Consider the following 25918-nt stretch of genomic DNA (forward strand, 5'->3'; position numbering starts at 1 on the left):
TATGTGCCCCGCCCCGCCAGACCCCCAACTCCTCGCCTCCACGGCGGAGGCGGGAGTGGGAAGAATGCTGTAGCCGCTGCCCTGGGAGGTCTGCCTATTCATGCCCCGCCCACTGAACAATATTTAGGCAAATGATAAAAATAGGTTTTGCTCCGAGCGCTAGAAAGTTGATATTTTTGTTTCCGCGATGAAAAATGTATACGGTTATGGTTTTAAATGCGCAAACAAGGTGCAATTTTCCTCCGCGCGATGCTCCAGCAAGTGTGGGCAGAGGGAAATGTGCCGGTGGCAGGGCCGTGGGGATCTCGCCCTGCGCGGGGGCACGGCTGGGGGAACAGTCCTGGCCCGCACGGCCCTTTCCTCGCTCCTCCCTCTTTCTACTTAAATGTTCAGACGCCAGACTAAGAAGTGGAGAAGGGGATGGGGGCGGAGAAGAGCAGGAATCGGGTGGGGGTGGCGGGGAGGGGGGGGGAAGGAATTGACTAGAATAGTAGCTGTGGTAGCGTTCCCTCCTTGAATAGTTCCATTTAAAACTGAGACACCAAGGCAGGAGTTTAAACAAATGTAAAATGAAATCTTTGGAAGGTCCAGCCCTTGCAGAGGTGGGGCAGCCAAAGCGTGGTCGCATCTTTGTAGAGTTTTAAAACAGTTGTTGCCTTTGCTGCCTTTCCTAACCCCCTTCTCTATCTCCCACCCTCTCCCCAGTAAAACCAATTCAAACGGGGACAGACGCCACTCCACAAGATTATTGTCCGTTCATTTACAGGATTAACCCTCTCACGGCAGCATAATAAAATACTAGAGGTCCTTTTAAGTTTAAATACATTCACGAAATTCGTAACTTCTTTCCTGTTTGGTCTCTCTCGGGACATGAGAAAATAGTGCCTTGGAACCTAAGTAACTTTTAACAGAGTTTTCAGATCATCCGGGGTCTGTTGCGGGCATTAGTATTGGGAAAGAGGGGAGAGACCAGCGTAACTTTAAATATCTATAGCTATATATTTTGATTTGGAACTCACTGTTAAAAATCTAGCTGTTCCTCCCAGGGCTCAGAAGATTTCAATGTTGGTCATAGGAGCCACAAAAAAATGTTCATTAAAGGAACCTAACCAAGGCTACTGTATGGCCACTTTGTGAACTCAGAACTATGGATGGGGGGGGTTGGTATAAAAGTGTGAGTTGATGTCACGCTGGCTGTCAGTGTGTGGTCTATTGTGGAGAATGGTGCTTTTTGACTGAACAGAGGGAGCCCTCCTCCCCCCTTCCCCAGCTCTACTGCACCTGCACTGGATGAGGGAGTCCCTGCCATTCAGCCCATCGCAGATTGTTCAAACAGAAGACATCTCTGACAGCACTCAATTCATTACATTTCTTCCTGCTTTTCAAACCAACACACACACACACAAAATGAGTATTGCCAGCCAGTGACAGCCAAAAAAAAAAAATCTTAAAATACTTTATATGCAGCTAATTTGGAAGCTCACACGACTAACCATGAAATATTTTGTATCTTTAACTTGTAAGGCATCCTGAAAAAAGATTACCTGATTTTTCCCATTGAAAACATACCTCTACGGCTTACACAGGGATACTTAAGTTTGTAGAGAGACACTGCAGCGTGGCTCAGGGAGAGTTTCAATGGGAATGAAAGCAGAAATGAGCAAAAGAGAAAAGCCCCTGATTTATCTTATCAGAAGGACCGGCTTGAAATGCATTCATAATTTATGCCGGTGAAACAGCTTGCTAATAGAGGTGGGGTATCCGAGAGCCAGGGGCAGGCAGTGAGCAAAGCAAGAGAGGGTGGGTAAGGGAGGCATGGAGGCTGAAGTGTGATCTAAACATTTAAATCAATTTCCTAACAACGAAGTCTTCCACCCATATGCTTCGGTTTATTTTGCCATCTTAGTCTCCAAGACGTTTTTGCACCATTTCACAAAGCTGATGAGAGAGTGTTTAGAAAGCTGATGAGAGAGTGTTAGTCTAGTTTAACAGAAGTTGGGGTAAACAAACTCTCACAAGGGAACTAGGTTTTTAGAAATTTATCTTGGAGGAAGGAGGAAGGGGAAACAAAGAAAAGGAAGAAGACTTTGAGTAGAAGAAGACAGGTTTGCTTAGTATTTCAGGCTGATTAAACTGAAACATTATGCAATAACTTAGATTTGAGATGTTAAGTGTGATAGTCAAATAGACCTGGATGTGAGTTGGTAGTAAAGTTGATACTAAACTGACTGCATGTGAAATATTGGCTAATTCTCAGCAAATAATTAGTCCCTTAGATCTTGGACCAATATGGAACATAAAGCCTAGTTTCCAGGACCCCTCCCATTGGAAGGGTATTCAATGAATTAATTTGTAAAGAAAACTTGGTAAGTGCATCTTCTAGAAGTGCCAAGGTTCTTTCAACCAACAAATAATTCTATCCATTTTACCGAGTCCACAGACCAAATGTCTTTCCTCTTATTTAAAATTTAAATCATGGTTGCAAGTAGTTCTCTCAACAATATTTTCTCAATTCTAAAAAGATTATAAAAAGCTATACAAATTATTAGGAGTGGAGGGGAAAAGAGAAAATATGACAAAGCAATGGCAAGCCAGAAGCAACTCTCCTAATCGTGGCTCTACATCAGAACTAGAAAACTCTTGAAAATCCATTGCTTAATCTACCGCTGAAACTCGTGCAGGGCCAAATAAAATCAAGCTATGGTGTACTTTGTAAAGGCTTTTGGTGTAATTGGTCCAGCCTCTCAAAACAAATCAAACAAAAACCAAAATTAACTCATTCAAACCTGACAACAAACTCTAGCTGGCAAATCAAGTAACTTTAACTATGATATGTATATATATATATATATATATATATATATATATATATATATATACATATTACATATACACACACACATACACATACATACTGCGGTATATATAACTATGGTATATATGGAGGAAGGGCCTGCCTATGAGCTCGGGTGCCATGGTGATGGGTGTTCTGTGGTGACTGTATAGTATACATGCTGAAGACTGGCTATTTGTTGTTTGGTTATGCTCTGGGGTCGAAGGTGGGGGGGCAATGAGGGCCTCCGCAGCCTCACAAGCAGTGGATGGAGACTGGTTCCATTGGCCTCGCCCTGCAAGTGTTTGGATTGCCCTTTCTGAAACACTCAGACGAATCACTTTATCCCCGAGGCCTTGCAGACCCTGACGTCACGAGGTGGGGGTGGGGGCGCAGTCCCTCTTCTGGCCTGGCCGCCAGCGATAAGAACCCTCGGGAAGAATTCACTGCTCTTTTTAATACAGTAATTATTTTTTCTGCCTTCGACGGGTGGGGGCTGCTCCTGCCCGGAATGCCGGTATCCCTTCAGGAAGATACCCAGGGATGGCAAGCTTGCAGGGTAACTTCCTAGGCAAACCCTAGGCCAGGAAGAGCACTGGCAAAGTAAGAAGAGTGGTCTGAAAAAAGCTAAGAGCAGAAAGGAGAGGAAGGACCCGAATTTCTGCATTGATCTCTGGGGTCTAAAATGAAAATTTCGTGTCTTCCCTATCACCTAATTACTCTGCAAAGTAAGAAAAGTACTCGCTATAAGTGAATTCTAGTTTGTGTCTGTGGCTTTGCACTCATCTTCAGCGAGGTAAATATATACCTATTTTACCAATGGGAAAGTGAAGGGTCTGCATCCCCCTCCCACCCCCGTCCTTACCTGCTCTAGTCCTAGAGGGGCCCAATATTTCGGGGAGCCCAGACCGCTCCTGTGGCTTCCCACAGCCATGCCAATCCACAGCCTCTAGCATCAGGAAGGCCTAACAGCGAGATTACTAATGCTGAGCCTAGGCACAAAACAGGGACAAACAACCCCTTAAAAGTAAAGGCCTGGGGTGAGAAGCAAGAGGAAGGCAGAACTGGGGTCGGACAATCTCTGCTTTGGAAGGTTTGGGGCCCAGAACCACCTCTGGGTCATGAGGTCCACGTGATGAGGGCTGGGGCTGGGGTTGGGTGCAGGAGGTAGAGGCCTCTGGAGGGGCGAAGGCCACAACACCTCAGGTGACTTTCCAGACTTGCCCGACGTGGGACCCATCAGGGCTGAGAGAGGAAATCGGGCCGTTTTGGCAGGGTCCAGGCGTAGAGAACTCGAGCCCCATGAAGCAGCTTCCCAGGGAACCGCATGGGGGCCAGGGCCAGGACCTCGGTGACGTCAGGTCCCCGCCGGGTGTTCGCGGGCCTCAGCCTCCATCAGTCCGCTGGGCGGGCGCATCCGCTCCCGGCGCTGGGCGCGGCGCGCTCCTTAATGCGGGAGGGTGGGAGGCCGGCGCGCTCCCAGCCCTGCGCTGCACCCAGCACCGCACCGAGCACCGCAGCCCAGAGAGGGAGTCATATGATGGTTCAGAGCGCCGAAATCCTAACTGACAGTGCACATTTCATTCTGTCCATGCAGGCAGACCAGAGTAATGAAACAAGTGACTCCTTGGAGTTTTAAATCACCTGACACTTCTTTGCAAAGTAAGCATCTCAAGTCCCCAAGCCCCAAAGCACCAAACATCTTTCGGTCTTGAAAGAAAAGGACATTCTATTTGCTTTTGAAGAGCCACTGAGTACACCACTCAAAGAATGAAAAATAACACCATAACACCAAAAATATAAAATAAAAGCCTGCATAGAGAGAGCTCCTTGCCATGGGAAATCTTGGCCTTGTCTTAGTAACCCACCCTCCCAAAGAAAAGTCTGTTAGTCAAAATAAGTCAAGTTCATTATTTCCTAAAGGCCACAGAAGAAAAACAAAAACTGAAAACAAGAATTGTAAAACTGGACAGCATCGTGAGAAGGGAGAGAGATTACAAGTCTCCCTGGGTGATGATATCAAAGGTCAGGTTTCCAGGAAAGTTTTAATAGAAAATAACTATGAAACACGCCAAACCAATTCTCTGGTTTGGGCTATTTATCTTTGGAAAGCTCCTAACACTGCTGCTTACTCTAGGACTCCAGAGGCTGTGTCCCTTTGAACTTTATCCATATTTTCCACAGTAAAGGTCAAGAGTTTCTACGCCTTCTCCTGTCTTTAAGGGATCCACCTCGTAGACAGGTCCCAAATGAAATCTACCCAGCAATCTTCTAACTTAAGTCAAAAAAAAAAAAATAGCCATGCAAAGAAAGCAAGCAAAGAAAAAAAAAAGCAAAGAAAAGAAATAAATCAACTGCCATCCCCAACCTCACTGTGGCTATCCTGAAAAGCAGCCTTTGCTCTAAAAGCAAGGAAAGACAGCATAATAAACAATGAGATGCAAATTATTTTAAGGCAATAATGAGGAGGGGGAGAGTGTTGGAGAATGTTAACCAAAGTCTTTACTAAAGCTCGTGGCAAAGGAAACTCTTTTCACAAAGCCAAATATGGAGGCCTGTTTTGTAAAATTCCCCGAGTAGGAAATAAAGGGGATTGGGGGTATAAGAAGCTTTTTAAATTATAATAAATAAATAAGCAGTGCCAACTAGCAGGTGACAAACCAGTCAAACTTCAATCTCAGAGCAGTTAGCTATAAACTGTTAGCAGTTGAAACGTAAACCTTCTGCACACAAAGGCACTGTTTAATTTTCTCCTTGTAATGGTTCTAAATGAAGACCCCATCACTACACAGTTAAGCGGTATTTCTTGTCCCCCTGAGGCACTGATCAGTTCTTTTTAATGTGAGAAAAATGGCAGCTCAAAATTCGTCAATGGAGCTCCCACAAAAGTTCTGAAAAGCTGAATGAATTGGGTTTATAATTACTGCATCCTGTCCCCCCACCCCTTGCAGCTTATCTCTTATTCATTCATCTTATATTATTATTAAGGAATCTTACTCTGAAAATCATTCCCTTACCATTTTACCTAGGGCAATGGAGGAACTTATGACAAGGCAGAAATGGAACACTCAGTCCCCACCCCCACTACACCTGGAAGTGTTGAGACCAATAGGTAGGGAGGAGGGACTATCTTGTACCCCAATTTACTCTTAGACTACTAGAACTCAGAGTACTCAGTCTATGGAGCCTTTTATTTTACAGCCCAAATTTTATTGGCAAACAGGAATATGTACCTTTTCTACATTCAGACCCTGCCTGAGTCTCTAAAATCGTGTGACATCTCCGCTTAGAAAAGTCAAAGAATTTAAATAAATCCCCTGCCCTCTCCCCAAATTGCAAGGTTCTAAAAGACCTTGCCAGACATACAGAAATTAAGATAACTTATATTCTAGTTTTTTTTTCTTTTAAACCAAAAACAGTAAAGGAAATAGCAAAAGAGACTATTCCCCCACCCCCCAGCCCAAGAAAGGGTTTTATGAGAAAGTCAGCTTTAGAACATCAGGTCTCTGTGTGCTGAATTTCAATCCCAGGCATTACTGATGGAGAAGATTCTCCTGAGATTTCCTACTGTAAGAATGTGTCGGTTCTAGAAATAAGTACAGCTATTACAACCAAATCTACTAGCAGACTAAATAATTAATTGAAGCGTTGCTCTTTGACCCTTGAGAAGTCCAGTAGGGACACGTTTATAGTAATAATACCTCCGAATGAGCCCTTGTCAAATATTCATTTAGTGGTTAATGTGAGCCATTTTCCCCTGGGACCGGCAGTAATACCAGCTTCCCAGCATTGGCAAGAAACCTTGCTAATCTACTACAGCTCAGCAAAATATTTTAACGCTCTTTATTTAAAGTATGGAGGGGGGTGCGGGGACAGAAAAAAATGCAGAGGGAACTATAATCTCATCCTGCTGCACATTTCCATTCAGTGTATAAGGTTAACAAAACATTAAATTCACCCCGTTGGACTGGAAATTGAATGGTTTTAGTGAGCAGAATAATATCCCAAGGAAGGAATTGAACTCAACAACTAACTTCAGCACCGGGAGACAATCATCTCTGGGCAAGTTTAAGGGTTTACCTCTTGGAAATCACATTATAATGAAAATATTACATGTTCAGTATTAATCTAGCCATGAAACTATACACATTTTGGGGAACCATTTAATCCAATCAAATAAATGATGAAACGTACCGTTTTTTCTCAAATTCAATTTATCAAAATAATTTATATTTGCAAATAAAAATATTTTGACTTTCATTTGTTTAAGAGATATGGAGGGATAAGAGGGGGAGTGGGAGTTCTCTTGTCTAATGGAGACAGTGACAATCATACAAAACTAGTTTAACTTCCCCAACTATTTCTGTCCTCCCTTTTGCAAAATATTTGCTTGCACCTGAGCCTTTTGCCAAAAAGTTGTTGCTTTTTTTAGTCCGACCCTGAGTGCTCTTTTTTTTAGGGGTGGTTAGTGCAGTGCAATTACTCTAAACCCCAATACATATTTCTAACAAATCTCTATTTTTCAAATATATACACTCCATATAGTTGATTAGCTTAAATTCGGGGAATATCCTCCCCACCCCCCAGCAAGATCATTTGGATCTTTATTCAAAGTTTCTTTTATTCCTATGTGTGAGCAAGAACTGTCGAAAGTGCTCATTACCACGTGAATAATCCGTATATGCATTACAATGGCTGGCCAGGCCGGGGGAAATTCTTTTAGAGTCTCTGCATTAATTAGGGGTGGGGGGCGGGCGGACGGACATGCCTCGCTTAGAACTGGGAACTGGCATAATAATTTTTCTTTTCCAGTACGATATTACCCTTAAAATGATTTTTTAAAAAGGAATAAAAACCAATACACTTAAAATAAAGCAATCCACATGAAATCAAAATATAGAAAATGATGATATCCCCAGCTGAGCCCAGACTCAACATTAGCAACACCACGAGAAAGAAATACTTTCTTGGAAAACTAGAAGGTGCAAACCAACGGGATGAACTAATTTACAACTTAGTGGCTGCAGCCGGTACTTTACTCAAGGCTGGAAGGCGCTGCCGGATTCCAACTTCTCCAAAAGTTGTAGAAGTTGACATAACAAGCCCTTCAAATTGTGGGAAGCAAACCCACGCTCTTAAGAAAGTCCGAATCTTGGTTTCTGGTCCCCTTTGGTGGGGGAAGATGAGCGAGGTAAGTAGTAAATAAGGAAGAAAAACCCCAGAGTCGTTCTTATGGATTCTCCGGCTGCGACAAAGCGCGGTTCGGTTGCGATGCAGAAACATCATTAACGCAAAGACCATGGCGATTCCCCAACTTTTCCGCTCCCACTGAGGACAACTATAGTCTTTCTTTACCTTTCCTAGGGCAAAAGAAAACAAACCCAATTTTGTTTCCCCACTCCTTCTCCTTCCCCTCCTCTACTACTGTAGTAAAACATGGTTAACAGATCAAAAGCATAATCATCTCCAAATGTGATTAGACCAGACAAAGTAAAATATCTACCTCAGAGTTGATTGTTTTCTTCGTTAATATGGCTGTTGCCTGGCTTCTCTTTTGCTTGTTATCAGCTGCAGAGATTATCCGATTTGGGTCTACAGGCTTGGACCCGCGCTGCCAATTTAAGAAATGGAATTCGTGGAGGGAGAGAGAGGAAAAAAGAAAATAAATAATAATAGCCGTGATAAGTCGGGGAGTTTTGCAAGACGCTCTTCGCTTTCCCTCGCCCCTAAACAGGAAAATGTGGGAGAAAGTTTATGAAGTCAAGGAACAAAGAAAGCAAACCACTTGTTTCCTCTCAGACAATAGCAGGGCTGGAGTAATCCAAACACCCACCCAGCAGATGAGCACTTTGCATGTCTAGTTTGCAATTATCCCGATACAAGAAGCATCATTTTCCCCTATAACCAGGTTTCCAAAGCCATTGTGCTGCGAAGAAAACGAAAACAAAAAACCAGCCAACCTGGTTCTGATTTGGCTCAATACGCCATCTGCTAAGCTACATGAAAAATTTCAGAATCGACTCCTTCTTTCTGGCAACAAGTGGCATAAATCAGTTTAAGTCCCCATCATGCTTATTCATGCTGCTTAGAAAAGGAGGGGGTGGATTTACAATATATGTCTCTAGTTTCTACTTTAGAAATGACATAAGCATTTCAATTTTTCGAGTACTTATTCAATTAATCATCCAGCCATTTAATTGTTGCAGTTAACATTAGCACATGCTACTGGACTAGAATACCAAGGTTTTAGGTATTTTGCTTTCTTGGCTGAGCACAGTATATTCCCCAAGGAGTTATGTATAATCACAGTGTTATCCAAATAAATGAAAGACTCAAGAATAATTTCAGTGTCCATATTTCAAAAATTTATTTATCTCAAACTGTGCATAATGGAGTAAAAACTTAAGTTGAAAATGTACCTGTTATAAGGATGGTATTAGTTCAAATATATATACATGGATTTTCGGCAGACTGATTCAAATAATTCAGAGCCGAATCTTTAAAATACAACTACGGAAAATGAAGGGGGGAAACCTTAAAATATCACAATAAATTTACAGAAATATTACAAACCATAAGAAAATATTTCAAACACAGTAATTTCATGTTGTATTTTTATCTGAACACAATGGAAAGTTGGGAAACAAAAGCTATTATAAATTACCAATGATGTCAACCTGCATGGCCATTTTTGCTTTTAAACAGTAAGTTAAAAAAAAATTTAGTACAATCTAAAACTTTTGCTCCTTTAAAGAAGACCACGGAGATCGTTTTGCCAGTACTTGTTCTAGTTTTTTTTTTCCTTTTGTACAATTTTTAAACAATTAAAATGTCCAAAATCTGAATAATTTTCTTCTTTCCACGTTTGCAACTGTCCTAAATTTCAGCTGCAGAATCAAAATTCAGCAAGAAGGCTCTCCTTGAAAAATATTGGCAAATTCTCAGCTTATAAACAATGGACATTTTGATTGCCATGTTTATCTCGATAAATACTGTACAAAAGTTGCTTGCAAATATTAAAACATTTTTTCGTCGCTTGGAGACTAGCTCTAAATATTATTGGTAAAGACTTTTGCAAACTTTCTGCAAAGCTCCTACCGTATCACTAGAACTTTTAAAAAGTTTTGTGTAGTTTTCTTTCCTCCAGATCTATACAAGGTCCATTCCCTCGCCCTCCCTACCCCCGCCCCCACCCCGTTTTCTCTGTACAAAAATAGTCCCCCCAAAAGAAGTCCAGGATCTCTCATAAAAGTTTTCTTGTCGGCATCGCGGCTTCGCGTGAGTGTAGATGGGATTGGTGTTCTTTTTTGCAGATGTCATTTGCTGTGGGTGACGACTTTTGTGTTTTGAGCGTACCGGGTTTTTCTCCTTGCTGTTTCTTACTCTCCTCCCATTTCCCTCGTTTTTCTTTGAAAATCCCCCCACCCCCCAGCCCCAGTTCACTGTCCGGCCCTCACATGTGCGAGAGGGGCAGTGTGCCGTTGATGGCCGTGCCGGGCACCGGGCCGCTCTGGTAATGCTGGGACATGTGAAGTCTGCTGGGGGCGGCCGGCTCCGGCACCTCGGCGCCGGGGAGGTACATGCTGATCATGTCCCGGAGGTCCCCGGCCTGGCAGGGCGCCCTGGAGTGGGAGGAAGAGGTAACCACAGGGGGGCTGGAGCTGGCCTCGGACTTGACCACCGAGCCCATGGAGCCTAGCGCCATGCCAGGGGTGCCCTGCTGCGAGTAGGACATGCTGTAGGTGGGCGAGCCGTTCATGTAGGTCTGCGAGCTCGTCATGGAGTTGTACTGCAGGGCGCTCACGTCGTAGCGGTGCATGGGCTGCATCTGCGCGGCGCCGTGCGCGTTGAGGCCCGGGTGCTGCGGGTAGCCCAGCTGGTCCTGCATCATGCTGTAGCTGCCGTTGCTCCAGCCGTTCATGTGCGCGTAGCTGTCCATGCGCTGGTTCACGCCCGCGCCCAGGCCGGCGCCCACCCCGACCCCGCTAGCCATGCTGTTGCCGCCCGGGGCCAGCAGCCCGCCAGGCAGCGTGTACTTATCCTTCTTCAGGAGCGTCTTGGTTTTCCGCCGGGGCCGGTATTTATAATCCGGGTGCTCCTTCATGTGCAGCGCTCGCAGCCGCTTGGCCTCGTCGATGAACGGCCGCTTCTCCGTCTCCGACAAAAGTTTCCACTCGGCGCCCAGACGCTTGCTGATCTCCGAGTTGTGCATCTTGGGGTTCTCTTGGGCCATCTTGCGCCGCTGCCCGCGGGACCACACCATGAAGGCGTTCATGGGCCGCTTGACGCGGTCCGGGCTGTTCTTCTGGTTGCCGCCCGCCGCCGCCGCCGTGGAGTTGCCGCCGCCGCCGCCGCCGCCGCCCCCCGAAGTTTGCTGCGGGCCCGGCGGCTTCAGCTCCGTCTCCATCATGTTGTACATGCGGGCGCTGTACGCGGGCCCGGCCCGCCGGCGGCCGCCGACCCTCGGCCCGGCCGCGACTTTGGGGGCCCGCGGGCGGGGGGCGCGGAGGAGGGGAGGCGGGCGGGGGTGTCGCGAGCGCAGGGCTCCGCGAGGAAAATCAGACGAAGGATAATTTGGGGGAAGAAAAGAGAGAGAGAGAGAGAGAGAGAGAGGGGGAAACTGGAATCAGGATCAAAAACAAGCGCTTCCCTCCTCTTCTGGCCGATCCTGCCGCCGCCGATGATTGTTATTATTATTTTTTGGAAAGGCTTAAGCCCGGGGCTCAAACTTCTCTCGCTTTCTTTCTCTCTCCTCTTCTTTCTCTCAGTCCTAGTCTTAAAGAGGCAGCAAACTACTTTCCCCCTTTGCAAACACTCTCTTCTCTGCCTTGACAACTCCTGATACTTTTTTGAACAAGTTAATAGACAACCATCCATGTGACGGGGGCTGTCAGGGAATAAATGGGTTTCCAGCGACCAATCAGCGCGCGTCGGCTCCTCCACTCGAGCCCAGCCTCGCGGCCGGGTTTTGCATGAAAGGGGGCGGGGCCTGCCGGGCCGCGGGCCGCGCGGGGGAGGCGGGGGGAGGCGGGGGACGGAGGGAGGGGGAGGCGGCTCCCACTGCCAGCCACTGAGAAACCTTTGTATCCCCTCTCGCAGCAACAGGTCACACCACACGCCTTTTCGAAGGAAGTGGGTAAACAGCCCTAAGACTGCGATTTTCTTCTTTCTTAAAACTTAATATTGATTTACTTTTTGGTGCGGGCTCTTGAAATGAGGAAGGGGCGCGAGAAGCCGCTAAGGTGTGGGGGTGGGGCAGGAGAGAGTGGGTGGTTCAGGGCGACTGTCCTACTGGTATTTCAGGAAACAGGCAGTGTTGGATGGAGTCGGTGTGTCATTGTTCTCCCGCTCCTCTGCACACTTCCCCCACCAACTCCAGCCTCTGTCGTGCTTTTCCCCAGCCTCGCTCTTCCCCTTGCCCCTCTTTCTCCACAGGTGCCGACACTCGCTCACGCACTTCTCACACTGTCCCGACAAGAAGTTAGGAGACGGAACGCTCTATCCCCCAACGCTTTCTTGCTTCCAAGTAATTTGCTCTGTTTTAAAAGTAAATCCTGCTCGGACTGTGCGGCCGACTCGAGAGCGAGGCTAGGCAGGCCCTGGGTAAGCTGCCGCAACCTCGCTCTTCCCTCCAACTCAGCTCCCTGGAGCAGGAAACCCCAGTTTGTTCCCTCACCCTCAGCCCGGTCTCCCACCCGTCTTTCCCCATTCAGGCGGTGCAAAGGGGATGCACGTCCTCTCTCCCCATTCTCCTGCTGAGCCTCCCCGCCAAAGGATTTTAGTTGGGCCGGATTCAGAAGGAGGCTGGGGGAAATAAAAGCTCCACAGAAGGACGCTCCGAGTGCAGGCTGTGGGCGAGCGCTAAGCTCAACTTCTTGGCATCCCAGGGCACTGTGCGGAGGTGGCATCTGGGCCGCACTCACAAACTCCCTCCCACGCAGAGTTCACAGGACTCGAGCAGAACCAACCCTGGCATTTCCCCCTAGTGACTTCTACCGTGATGGCCGCATTTCCCGGGCCGCCCGGGTCTGGGGTGTGCGCTCGGAGGGGGCTCTAGGCCTGGTAGCAGGGAAGGGAAGTGCTCGCCAGGCACAGGTGCAGGCATTGCCGGCCAGAAGATGGAGGCCAGGACTGGGGAAGAGGGGATCCCAGTAGGGCCAGGGCTGAAGGAGGATGGGATGGGGGCGGGGTAGGGACTCAGAAATCCTGCCCGCCCTGGACCCAAGAGGGTAATTTTAGCCGCTCTCCCATTGTCCGGACGTAAAGATTTCAATAGGTAGGCGCTCAATGCGGAGAGCAATGGCAGCACGTCCGTTACAAATAGGTAGTTTTGTTTCTCTTGTTGTCGCTACACGGAGTCAAACAAAGCCCCGTCTAAGTTTCCTTCCACTCTCTTGTTGGGATCTTTGTGGCTAAAATGCACTTGACTACAAAGGGGGGGAACCCTGATGCCATTTCTTTTTTTTTTTTTTATAAAGGGCTTAAACCATCAGGGTTACTTATTTTCTTTCTTCTGTAACACTCTCCGCCCCCTTTCCCCCTGATCCACCCTTAGTCACCCTAAGAAAATGTACTGAATAGTATCTGTCGGCCATGTTCCATTTATTATCTTTACAAAACTTTGCATTGTTTTGTTCTTTACTAACCTTCCCATAACCGTCATCACCCCCACTCCAACTTCTTCAATCCCTGCCCTCCCAAGTTTTTCTGTTCTTGTCAAACTCAAGATTAAGTATGCTCATTGGAAACCCAGAAAAGTTGAGAAAAAGAATCCTGTAGACTTTTCTTAATAATTTGTTATTTCTAATCACCCCCCCTCCCCCCCCCACACACACACCGGAGGTTCTCCTTTTTCTCTTAAGTTATGGTTTGTTTTAGTTCTTGGGAACCCGGGAAGGACGAGACTGGCCTTCTCAAAACGTATAAATGTATGTCACTCTTCAAAATAAAGCAATGTCTTTTTTTATTTAAAGTGTAATATTAAGCTAATCACGCACATGAAGATTAGGAAAGAGAAAAGGTTGAGTTGATCTGGAGAAAAGGCGGCCACGGCCTTTTCTGAGCGTCTTGGTTTCAGGGATGTGGCTGGTGCGCCCCCTACTGGTGGATTCGCTTTCCCAAGACTCTGGATTTTACCTTTAAAAGAAGGTGTTTGGAAATTAAAAAATGGGGGGGTGGGAGGAAGATCAAACTAAATACACGTAATCTAAACAAAAGAGAAGTTAACATATATAAGCTATGGAACCGAATCATAAGAATCAGATTTAATTTGCTTAACTTAGAAATGTACATATATAACCTCGAGAGAAGTGGGAGGTTAAATCATGGGGAAAAAATAGGTACAAATTGTGAGATTCAACATATGAATGAAATATGATTGTCCAGATTCCACGAAGGGCAGACCAAGCATTCACTTTATGATTGTGTATGCATTGATCTGCGCTTAGTGTAACAGCATTATTCCAAAAAAATAAAAAGCTTATGGATAATTAAGTTTGAGGAAAAAACCCAAGGGGTTGGTATGGGTGATGGCGGTGTATATGTATTAAAATAAATGTTAATAATGGATGGTTATAGAAGCAAATGTTTTTAACCTTTCTCTCTCCCTCTCTCTCAAGGGGTAGTAGTAAGAGGCACAAGATTTTCCTTAAGATGATATATAAAAGCTTTTATACATCGTCAGATGTCTGTGTTTGTGCCTGAACTCTATCATAATTCATTTAAGAGGTTAAAGGGGCTGGCTAGGTCTTTTGTTAATTGCTTTTATCATATAAATAAGCTATGGAAATACATTACAATTGTGTTATCATTGGTTGCATTTATTTACAGCTTTATTTTAATTAAGCCTGCTGTACTTATCAAGGCAATAAACTAACTGGATGGCGTTTATGCATAATAATGTGCTATGAAAATAAGATTAAAGAAGATGGTGATAGCAGAAACAATTTTCTCATTAGATTTTTTTAGAACATATGCATTTAAAAAAATCAGATCACTGGCCACTCTATTTCAGTTCAGCACCATCACTGGCCCCTAAATATAATAATAACTATACCAATCACGATGTATGATAGAAGCAGTACTGTTTTAGATTTATAACAGACGGCTACAGTACTAATAACAATACACCATTGACTACTAAGGAATCAAAATAAGACTTGAAAGAGGGTGCTTCATCCTTCAAAAATTTTAAATGTTGCCATTGGTACAATTTATGAAAAGTGAAGTGCTTAATATAAAGAGAGTGTAACATTTCCCTTCCATGGGCAGCAAAAAGCTGCATACTTTTAGAGCAAGATTAGAAATTAACAACAAAAATGCACAATTCCTGAGATATTCGGATTTGATTTTGTTCTATTATAGGCCTCTGCCAAGAATCCTTAACTGATTAAGTGTAGTTCAATTTTACTTAAAAATCTTTTGCACTGATATGTCTCTCCTAAACTCCCCTCGTCCCTCCTCAAGTATTATATCTGAAGCCAACTAACAATTTTGTGGATAGGGGACTGTAGACTTATTTTTTCTTCTTAGTGGCAAATAGAGGTTTAACTTGCAGTAATTAGGTGAGAACTAGCCAAGCATCGTACTATTATGATGCTTGTTAAAAAACGCTTCTTTTCTGCATCTGCATTTGAGTGTGTTCCCCTCCTCTCTTAATCTTCTTATGGAAATGAAGGCAAACGGCAGGGAACCTGCAGAGTCTTGGAGAATGTCCTTGTTAACTGGAATTTCTCAGCATTGCTAATTAGCAGAGTTTGACGACGACCACCAGTATTGGGGGGGAAAGCTCTGTTTAACCACTCACAAACCATTCTGAGGAAGAGCAGACTAATTTTATTTTGTAATTAAAATCTGAAAAGGGCCCTATTTGACAGTTAGGGCTATGAGAGTTTTATCTCCCCGTGAAATAATTACTGCCTTGATAACTCAATTTTCTGAAAAAATGTCAACTGTGGGCTCCAAAAGTTTTAATTTCATTATGTAAGGAAAAAAAGAGAGAAAAATAGAAGAAAATGTACAGAAAGGTTTTCTAATTCTGGAGCTGGTTAAATGTATTAGGAGCCAGATTTGGCCAAACGAAGGTGTTTTTTTTCTTCCTCCCTTTTTTTTTTTTTTGTCACGTTTCCTCCGGATCTTAACCTTCCAAACATCTCCACTGAAAGTGACCATAGTAGTGATTATACTGCAGTAAAAGAGATCATACCAGTGTGGCAAGTCAGAGGCAAATAAAACTAAAAACAGAGGTATGGCAACCCAAGAAAATTTCCCGATTTTAAAAGCCAAAAATAAAGGAAAATTCCAGTGTTTACGACAATGCTGATGCAATCTGGTAAGATGAGATTTTATTGATATTTATTCCCTAACACAAGAAAACTGAGAATTACGGAGTAAGGAGACTGGTCTAAGCCAATTTTTAAAATGTTTCCTTTTCCCCACTAAGTCACTAAACACTTCAATCATTCCAAATTAGAGCATGCCACAAGACTTCCTGCATGATCAACACTTGATTCTCTAAGACTTATGAAATACACAGATACATGGAGTGAAAGGTATTAGAGGATTTCTTTTCCTTAAGAAAGCATTACATATTTTCCAAAAACAATCAATAAGCCATAAGCTGGAAAAAACTAAGATATTAAAAGTAAGAGCAAAAATTATAATAGAATTGTACTGTGATCAAACTACATTTCTTTTAGACTGTAAAGGATCCCTCACAGGAAATCCTAGAGGGGATACTTCAAATTTTACAAAGTAATTTTCAAAATAATAGAAACTCTTTCATCTACATTTCCTCCATTTCCTTCCTGTTTCCAAACTTGACAGATTTTGGAAGTGTGAAGAATTATTGACGGGAACTATAATAAATGTTTCTGGATGATACCAAAACAAGCACATACCTCTATCCCTCTTTATTTACTAAGGCATAGATATGCATATGGATGCATGGGAGATTGGCAATTTAAAATTGCTTAATCATATTTTTTAGTTCTTGTCTGTCCCTTCAGCACCTTGACTTTAATTTCTAGAAGGGGTATTACACATAGCAAATGAACAAGGGGATAGCAAATGCTATTTCAGTCCAGACCCAATTTCACCAAATAATTTCACTCAAGAGCTGTAAGGACCCTTGAAACCTAAGGAATGCAGAGCTGCTCTGCATTCAACTCCTTTTTATACCCACTCTCTTTCATCTAATTCCCACTGATGAAATAAATACATTTTTTAAAGAATTCAATAGTTAGAAAACTAAATATATTTTCCCCTTCAAATTATAGCAACAAAAGTAATATATAATTACTTGTGAATGTCTTCAGGACTATATATAATAATCATATTGCTTATAGCATTACATATATGTTTACATCCTTCATATGTTCCAGTTCAAATATTTCACTTCCATTTTTGAATTATCAAGTAATTTTAACATAAAATTCTGTCTCTATTCTGCAGCTATTGTCCAGGGAAAAATACACTGTGCCCATTAAATGATCTAATTTTAAATAAAATTCCCTTTAAAAAAAAGACAAACTGAAAATGTAAAGAGCTGTCACCAGTGGTTTTTAGTTGCATTGGGAAAAAAAAAAAACAAAGAGCCTCTGATTTTGATTTTAAAAATTAGGATAAGGGAATGAAAAACCAAAACCCCAACCTGGCAAACTGATCACCAGAAACTGCCACTGTCCCAACAAACCCATGGGCCCTTTCATGCCTCTAAATCATTACTTGGGAGTCTAAATATCTATCTCCCCGACTGACCACACTATCTTTGCAATTAATCATGCCAAAGGACCGGGGCTCCCTGAGAATCCTAATTTTCCAGTGACTAGGATTGCTACCCTCGTTTTTAGGAAAAAGACAATTGTTTTAAATTCTCCAATTGTTATTATTTAATTTAGTTGTGACCACAACTTTTGTGGGAAAAACAAACCTAAATGGTGCATGAATGTCACCCCAATGCATGCCGGGTTACACCCTCACTGCTCCGGCAATCTACCAAGCAGGGAGACCGTCTTAACCTTAGCCTGGCAATGGAATTTAGTCTTCCTTCTTCTGCAGATCTCATGGTGCATACTGCCCCCGTGTTACCTGTAAGTCCTCTTTCTAGAAGTATAATCGGATATAATACAAAATCACAAAAAGTGACAAAACCCAACTATCTCAGAGGGCAGAGGTGTTTGTCCCCCCAAAAAGCAAGCTAGGGAAAGAAATTAGATCTGCTTAAGGGACAGGAATACTATCAAAGGGAAAGGGAGAAAGTCTTTTACCTGTTTGCATGAAAAGAAGCTGAAAGCAAACCATTGGGGGAAAATCACCCTATAAGCACCATCAGCCCTAAACAAAACAATTATGCACTTTGTCCCCAAAGATTTGCAGCTGTGGCTTGCCCTGGAAAGTGCTCTAAATCAAAGTGTACACCCATCCTGGGCGGGCTGGCATCCTCAGGGCCTCCCATTGACATCTGGGGCCCTCTCCCCAAAGCTCTTCTGGCCTCAAAAGAAATGTATGAGAAGTCTGCCTTCCCAGGGGCCCACTTCTGCTCACCTCCTAGCACCCCTTCCAGCTCTGGCTCAAATGGAGTTGGGCTTCCAAACCCATCCCAATGGAATTTTCAGATCGCTAGCCTGATAATCTTTAAAGGCTCTTTCCGAGCTGGGGTCTGACTTTTATCTCCCCTCCTACCCTTCCCTTTTTGTAGGCTCTACCCGCTCTTTTTCCCTCCTGCACGCCCCCCCCCACCTTAATTTGAAGATCATTGACAAGATAGGCTGTAATGAGTCCTTCAGAAACTGTTATGATCTACAGTGACAATCTCTGCACCTAATTCACAGATTATTGACAAGCACCGTGGGCTCAATGGTGTCAAGTTGTACTTGTGGTTTCAACACCCTTCAGCAACCCATGTAGCAGCTGGGCCCTGGATTAGGACCCACAGTCTGGCAGCGTTTATCTGCTGAGTGGTGGAGAGATGAGTATCTGTCTATACTTCAGCTCCTTCAGGCCTGGCTGGGCTTTCTCTCTGACACCTTCGTTTGTCTCAGAGTTGGATCAAAGGAACCAAAGTATCTTCAAAGTTTAAAAACAAAGTGAAAGAACAAGCTTAGTAAATGAGGGCTCATTCTTGAATCGCGGTCTTAATAATCAGTCATTTTTCTCCACCCCCAAACAGCTACCAAACTCTAAGCCACACATACTGTTTATTGTTTATTTATTTATTTTTTATGTTTTCAGAGTGAGGCTTGGGTTCGTCAGGAAAAGTGTGATGGAGAGAAGAGGGGGCTGAGGGCTTGGCACCGACTTCTTGGGTCTAGGCTAGACTGGCTCATCCTCCTGGATCGCCTTCAGAATTGGGCAAGATTGACTACTTACAAAACAGGGCGCTCAGCCAGCAGGCACCGGCTCAGGCTTGGACGCTGGGACAAGAGACAAAAAATAGCCGCCCCGCCCCGCCCCTATAAGGCCGTTTGCTGCTGCGGAGAAGCGCGGCCAGTTACCAGCCGCGGCTTTGCCTGCTACTAAGGAGTCAGTCACGCTCTTCCCGCTCCCCAATTCCCAAAGACCGAAGGGCTGCTCTGCTATTTGCCGCTGTGAGGTGTGGGATTCCGGCAGGGGTTGAGGCTGCTGGAAACCACAGAAAAGACACTGCACTGGGAGAGCTGGGTGGCATTCCCAGGCCTAGGCCACCCACTTGTTTAGTTCTCTTCCTAAACCAGGGTTGAGATTTCTCCTTGGGCTCGGGGAAGTTGGGGACTCAGCCAGGTGCGGCTCCTCCTCCTGCCTTCTTCCTACCAGTTGGGACCCCCGGGGGCGGAACGGGCTGAAATCTCCTGGCCTCTGCTGTTGCAAATTCTACATCACTTCGAACAGCAGGCATATGTCCCCTTTCGTGGGTCGCTCCCAAGGCTCTGCTGGCTTTGGCCTCCCCACGCCGCGGGCAGCCTGGGATCGCGGCGGTCAGCACACCGTGTGTTACCTTACGGGGCTGGCGCTGGTTCCAAAGCTGGCCGGGACTTAGTATTTCTGTAATGGCACTAGTCTTTTGGTAAAGCAAAGGGCGAGGTTGTCTGTAGCAAGGAATTCTGCTTGCCCGTCATTTCGATAGAATTCCCGGTAAAAATTGATCGAAAGCCTTGATGCTTTTCCTGCCACTGTATCTGAACTAATTTATTGAGAAACGTCAGCCGAGATTTGATTCTGGAATCGGATGGAGAAGTCATGTCTCATCACACCAAATTGTTTTCAGTAATTCCCCCTGAAAACACAGTCTTGGACCCCCTGATTTGGAGAGGTGGGAGGAATAAACGTAAGACCCACATGAACAATTTGCGTAGCCACAGTATTAAATATCTTAAAAAGTAATTCTGTTATGTACTTTTAGCTGGTTTCCGTCAATCGGCAAACAAACAAACAAAAAGCAAACCCTAGACTTCTTAAGGGTTTTATCTAAAAGTTAAAATTCTAAGTACATCCCTGAAGGTCGAAATCATAAAACACCTTGTTGAGATCATATATGTTAATGTAGCACAGGAATTGTTTCAATTTGATTTTTAAAAACCTACGTAAGCCTATATTTTTCCATTGTTTTAAATTCAGAGAATGTCATTTTTATAGTTTATCTTTCTGAAAAAATTCAGATTGTACTTTCGCCCTTACTTGGTGACCAAACAAAAAGTCAAAACCCTTTCTTATGTAGACAGCTAGTTTTTGATAGTGTAAAAATGCTCCTTTTCCCCCCAGGATAATTTGGATCCCTGAAATTTGGAGTCCATGAAGATGCTAAATTTAAAAAGGAAATACGCTTTATCATTGGCATACTTTCCTTGAAATCCTAAGACTGAGATAAAAGAAGAAAGGTGTCAGGAACCTGTTTCCTAAATAATATCTGGAATTTAACTGCTAGCGGGGAGGTGGGGGTGGTGGTGGTAAGAAAAGTTTGATAAAATTGATTTGGGGGATGGGAAACATTCAAAGAACAGATTAGCTTTTTAATTACATTCTGAAAATTAACAAATAAAAAGGAGCCAGTATTTCGTTTACTCAAGGACTCGAAGGACCTCTGAGGGCATTCAAGATGCTGCAGCAAGCAGCAGCAGCAGCACCTTCCGTGTTATTTTTTTGAAATTTTGACAGAACGGGAGAAATAACTTTTGCTTGGTTATCCATCGCTACAGAAGAAAAACAACTCTTTGATTTTTAAATCATGCTTCTCTACCTGTTTTGCTGTCGCAGAATCTTTAATAAGAGTCCCAAATCCAAACGGGGACAAGGGAGTGGCTGGGATGGGAGGAGGAGGAGAAATAATTTAGTCTTTATTTTTTATTGAATTAAAATTATATTATCTCCTTTTTGTTTTTTATTGAATTAAAATTATATTATCTTTCAAGGATATAAAATCTTGTTTCCTTGCCTCACCTTTTTTTTGGAGAGTAATAAAGAGTTTTACTTAACCCCAGAGCAAAGTTCTAGCGATTTCCAGGACTGGCGCTGTGCAGCTCCTACTGTGTCCAACAGGGGGCGCTGGGCATGAACCTGCGTGGCGGCTCAGCGCCGCTTCACATCTGAGCCGGGTTCCAGCCCCGGAAGGCGAGAGCCGCTCGCGGGGTCGAGTACAGAGCTTTAGTCTTCGTGGATAAAAAGAGATTAAAGGCTGAATTCTTTTTTTGGGGTGTGTGCGTGTGTGCGTGTGTGCGTGTGTGTGTGTGTGTGTGTGTGTGTGGATGTGTGTGTGTATAGGGAGGTTATCAATTTTAACCAACTACGAAAATGTAGAGCTTTTTATCCTTTGATGTTCTCATAAAGAAACTCCTATCGGTTGAGGAATTACACGGTTTCTGAGCCAACTCTAGCTACAGTGTGGGGGAAATTATTTAATTAAAAATATATTTTTCCATCTGTTCACATGATCTTTTTAGAAGTCTTAAAAGCTGACACTGATCCGTTTGGCCTGTTAACCCTGCCCCAAGTTTCAAATACTTCAGCTATTTCGAAGCCCTTCTATTAATTTGAAGGGGGAAAAAAAGAGACCCAAATATTTAAATCCCTCCCCCCCCCCAAACAGTTACTCCTCTGCATCCTTTTTTTTTCTCTTTCTTTAAACAGGGCTTTTATGTGATTGACACATTTCTCACTGACGATTCTGCAAAGCCAGGTATAAACGACAAGAAGCGGCTCTTTAAAAAAATCTGATGTTGGACTACATTACATCCATGTATAAGATGAAATCTAAATAAAATTGTAATCCACCCACCCCCACCCCAACTTAAAAAAAAACACCCCAAAACCTTCACCTGTATTTAAATAGCGTGTCTTTAATTACAGCAGTTGGAGATGCATGAGGCTGAAATGAAATTAGCAGTCATTACCAGTCCTTTAACTCTGTGGTGCTTTTGATCAGTACTAAATTAGCTTTCCAGTCCTAACAAAGACTCTACAGCAAGCAGTGGGCTGTAAATAAGACAGCGCGACCTGCCCTCAACACCTTTTCTCTTGTCAATCATAGCTCTATCATTCAGCCCAAGATTAACCTTTATCTACCAAATTAAAAAAAAGAAAAAAGAAAAAAGAAAAAAAAGAAAAAAGAAAAAGGAGGCGGGAAGGAAAGCCCCCTGACCACCACATGTCGCAATAACAGAGGTTCCAAAGAGCCCCCTTTAAATTGTATTATAATGAGCCCGTGTCAGAATCTGCAATTTCCAAATCATCCTCCCCACCCCATCCCCCTACACCTCTCCGCGTATATTAGAAGAGTCAGAGTGATATTCAGGTAGCAATGGAATCCCTTTCCCTGAATTACTAAACGGGTCACCCTCCATTAATCAATTTGCCATTAGCCTCTCCTCCTCTATTAGTCTAACAAAATTTGGGAGAGGAGAGGATGTTTGAGGAGAAAACATTGACAATTTTAAAGCACTTATATATATGTATGTATATACAGTTCATATATATACATATATATGAACTTTTATATATATATATATCAACTTTTATATATATATATATATAAAGTTTCTGGGGTGAAAACAATCCATTTACTCCACGAATCGTCTCCAGTTTCTGAAGGAAGAAAACCAACAGCAACAACAAAAACCCAGCTGCTTTTCCCAGTACTGAATTAAGAAAGTAAAACATTGGTTCAAATTACCATTAGAGGGCGCCAGAGAGCAAGCCCCTATCACCCCTCGCACAACTTCCCACAGAAGCCCTCCTAGCTTCCAGCTTCTCCATGCTCTGTAATTCCTTCTCTCAGGTAATATTTCCTGCTTATCAGCTGCCCTCTTGCATCTCTAGATGTCAATGTCAATCTCTCTAAAGAACGACGTGTCGCCATGTCCCTTTCCTTCTCTTTTTTTTCACCCCTTCAACCACCACCGAAACAGGAAGACCCAGATGAAATAGTAGCAACCCCTTAATGACATGTACCTTTTGGCTTAAATCACTCTTTCCATTCTATGTAACCTTAATCTGGAGAGGTTCTTTGTAGGGATGAAATGCTAGAATTTAACATTCTGAAAATGGAAGCCTGAATTTTTCATTTCTGCATTTCTTTCTGGGGGCTTACAGATTTCTTCATTTTCACAGGAAAAAAAAGGAAAAGAAACACACACTCTTGCAAGGCAACTGATTATGTCCAGCACTAAAACTATTCAGAACAGAATGTAATAATGTCACTTCATTTCTGCATTTGTTAAAAAAAAATCAAAATTAGCATTTAATCCCAAAAGTGAACGTTTTCAGGCTTAAATCTGTCTGTGTTAAATAACTGCCACACAGGGTGTGTTTCCAGATCTCTTAAAGGTCAAAAGGAAAAAAAAATAGAATGAGAGGGGAAGAAAGTGAGTTGGGGGGTGGGCAGAGAGGAGTGAGCGAGCAGTGAATGTCAAAGTTGGGTTGCAAGCTACTTACGTGTCCGTGCCAGATCAGGGTGTTGTCTTGTAGCAGTTTGATTGGCAGGTAAAAAAGCGAAAGAACGTGAGGGCTCCCTGAGCCTCTTGTCAGCCCAAACTTGATCACTTCTCACCGGACAGAACAGTTGAAGGAGCTTGCAATTCCCCTCTCGTCCTCCATCCAAGGCACCGTGAATCCATTTCGGCTTTTCTTCCCCCCAGTCTCTCCATCAGCCTCCTGCCTTCAACCGCTTCGCCATACACCAGCCTCCAAGACCTAGCCTAGCTTTGCCACTGCAATCCCCTGCAACAAGAAAAATCGTTTATGGCTTAAAACCCCAAATGGCTGATTTTTTAAAAGAGAGAGAGGGAGAGGGAGAGAGAGAGAGAGAGGAGTGAGAGGGTGAGGGGGAGCGAGAGGGGGAGCGAGAAGAATGCACCCAGAGAACAACAAAAAAGTCAGTTATCCTAACACTGCTCTATCCCCCCACCGTACAGAAGAAGAATAAAAAAAAAAGCTTTATGTTTTTTCAGTGGGTATTCAAAGATAATTTGATGCCATTGTTTCTGCTACAGATGGTTCTTTTAAATACAATAACACGGCTCTTTGTGTAGGCTACCCACAATAAAAATCGAAAGCGTTCCCCTGAATAACCATTTTGTTCTCTCTTGTATGGGGCCAACAAAAGATGCCGTGAGGTAATGGGTTCTGTTTATTGAAGCCATAGAATAGGGGTTTGATAAAGATTTTTTTTTTTTAAAGCAGAAGACCTTGCAAGGTCGGGCTGATCTCTTCATATTTTTTTATTAAAATATTTTAATTTTTGTCCAATAGATTATTCCTTGGTGCAGCTGCAGGTTTCCTCCTCAATTCTTAATCAGCCCAAACATCTGTCTCTTTGAGGAGGCTTTTAAAAATCTGCAATTGTATCAACGGTGCAGTAATCTTATCAAATCTTGAATTTTTAGGCTCAGTGCAGGCAAAGGCAAAGGAGTTTCAATTCAATTTGGTCCTGATGGGGCGAGGCGGAGGGTTGGGGGAGCGGAGACACAACCCCAGAGAGTGCCAGTGAAGAAAACGAGTGAGGCTTTCCTCCCCCCTCCCTTATTGACCATGCATAACTGCGTGAGTCACACACACAGATCACTGAGGACTTGAGGTGTGTCTCCTGGTCTCTGCAAGCTCCCACCCAGGCATGCATGTTGGACAGGGGCTAGGCATGTTTCCTTATCATCCTTATCTTCTCCTCTGGATAGGTTTTCAATCCCAGGACCCAGGATGGGAGCCCAGGGGGAGTAGTGGAACAAGCTAACGGTTAGCCTCTAGCACCCAATGGGTCCTGCTCTTGGCTCCCTTTCATTCACTGTTAGTGAGCTTTGACTCATTGATGGCTATCCTGCCAGGGGACTGGTGGCCACAGCCCTCCAGTCATAGCGCCACACTCCCTCAGGCTTGTTCTACAGTCACTTGGCTTCCTCCTCAGTTCCACAGAGAGCATTCGCTTCCCTTCACCAGGCAAGCCCTGCTACCTAGATCTCGCTGAGGCTGGTATCAATGTTGAGAAAGTCCCAAACCCTTGGGCAATGAGGGAGTTGCAAGGGAAGGGCAGGGCAAGATGGGTAGGTTTAATAGGAATTAATGCCAGGTCTCTCCAGGCTTCCAATAACCCAGAGAGACAATAATCCACTTTCATGACTTCTTCTCTATGTGTTTTCATTTGTGGCAGGACAAGAGTCTGGGAAAATCGCTTCAATTTTAAAAACAAGTTTTCATTGGTTCTCAGTCTCTGTCCCCTGCTCCATTCAGTTCCCCCTTTCTTCCCACAAACCATCCAAAATAAAAGAAGGATAAATGCTCAAATGAATCCCTTGACAAAAGTGACCTTAGCTTCTATTTCCCTTTCAGCAACAATAATATTACTGGTTTACAACTGGTCTGGAAGTCATCTAAGAAGGGAATCTTGGGGATTATTACTTAGAAACCAATTAAAGCCTTTCCTATGAAACCTGAACATCAAACACAAACAGAACAGGGTGAACTCCTTAATATCAGTTCGAAAAGACTGACAGGGAAATACTAAAAAAGTTATGCACATCCCAACACTGTCTGTATCAAGAAAAATGTGCTTGTATAAGCGTTAGTGTGTTGGGGAAGGGGGGAGTGAAGAGTGTAAATCAAAAATGACCTTCAATAGAACAGGCT

The 25918-nt window shown here is 43.7% G+C and overlaps 1 protein-coding gene and 1 long non-coding RNA gene across 2 annotated transcripts in view; both read right to left on the reverse strand.

The window, feature by feature from the left end:
* Positions 1 to 24013, reverse strand: part of LOC308487408 — a 41627-nt gene extending 17614 nt beyond the window's left edge. The window contains exons 1-2 of the long non-coding RNA XR_013991696.1: positions 23735 to 24013; positions 8337 to 8444 (exon numbers count right to left, since the gene is read on the reverse strand). This is a non-coding gene — a long non-coding RNA (uncharacterized lncRNA). The remainder of the gene's footprint in view (positions 1 to 8336; positions 8445 to 23734) is intronic.
* Positions 9176 to 11652, reverse strand: SOX2 (SRY-box transcription factor 2). Its single transcript, XM_081025471.1, has one exon. The coding sequence runs from the start codon at positions 11250 to 11252 to the stop codon at positions 10287 to 10289; it is 966 nt and encodes a 321-aa protein (XP_080881597.1). The 5' UTR covers positions 11253 to 11652; the 3' UTR covers positions 9176 to 10286.
* Positions 24014 to 25918: the final 1905 nt, after the last annotated feature.

This window comes from Rhinolophus hipposideros (assembly GCF_964194185.1).
Source record: "Rhinolophus hipposideros genome assembly, chromosome: 2".
NCBI classification, from domain to species: domain Eukaryota; kingdom Metazoa; phylum Chordata; class Mammalia; order Chiroptera; family Rhinolophidae; genus Rhinolophus; species Rhinolophus hipposideros.

What these genes read in the sequence shown, in the direction of transcription:
- SOX2 (XM_081025471.1), bottom strand. Translation starts at nt 11,252, where the DNA reads ATGTACAACATGATGGAGACGGAGCTGAAGCCGCCGGGCCCGCAGCAA.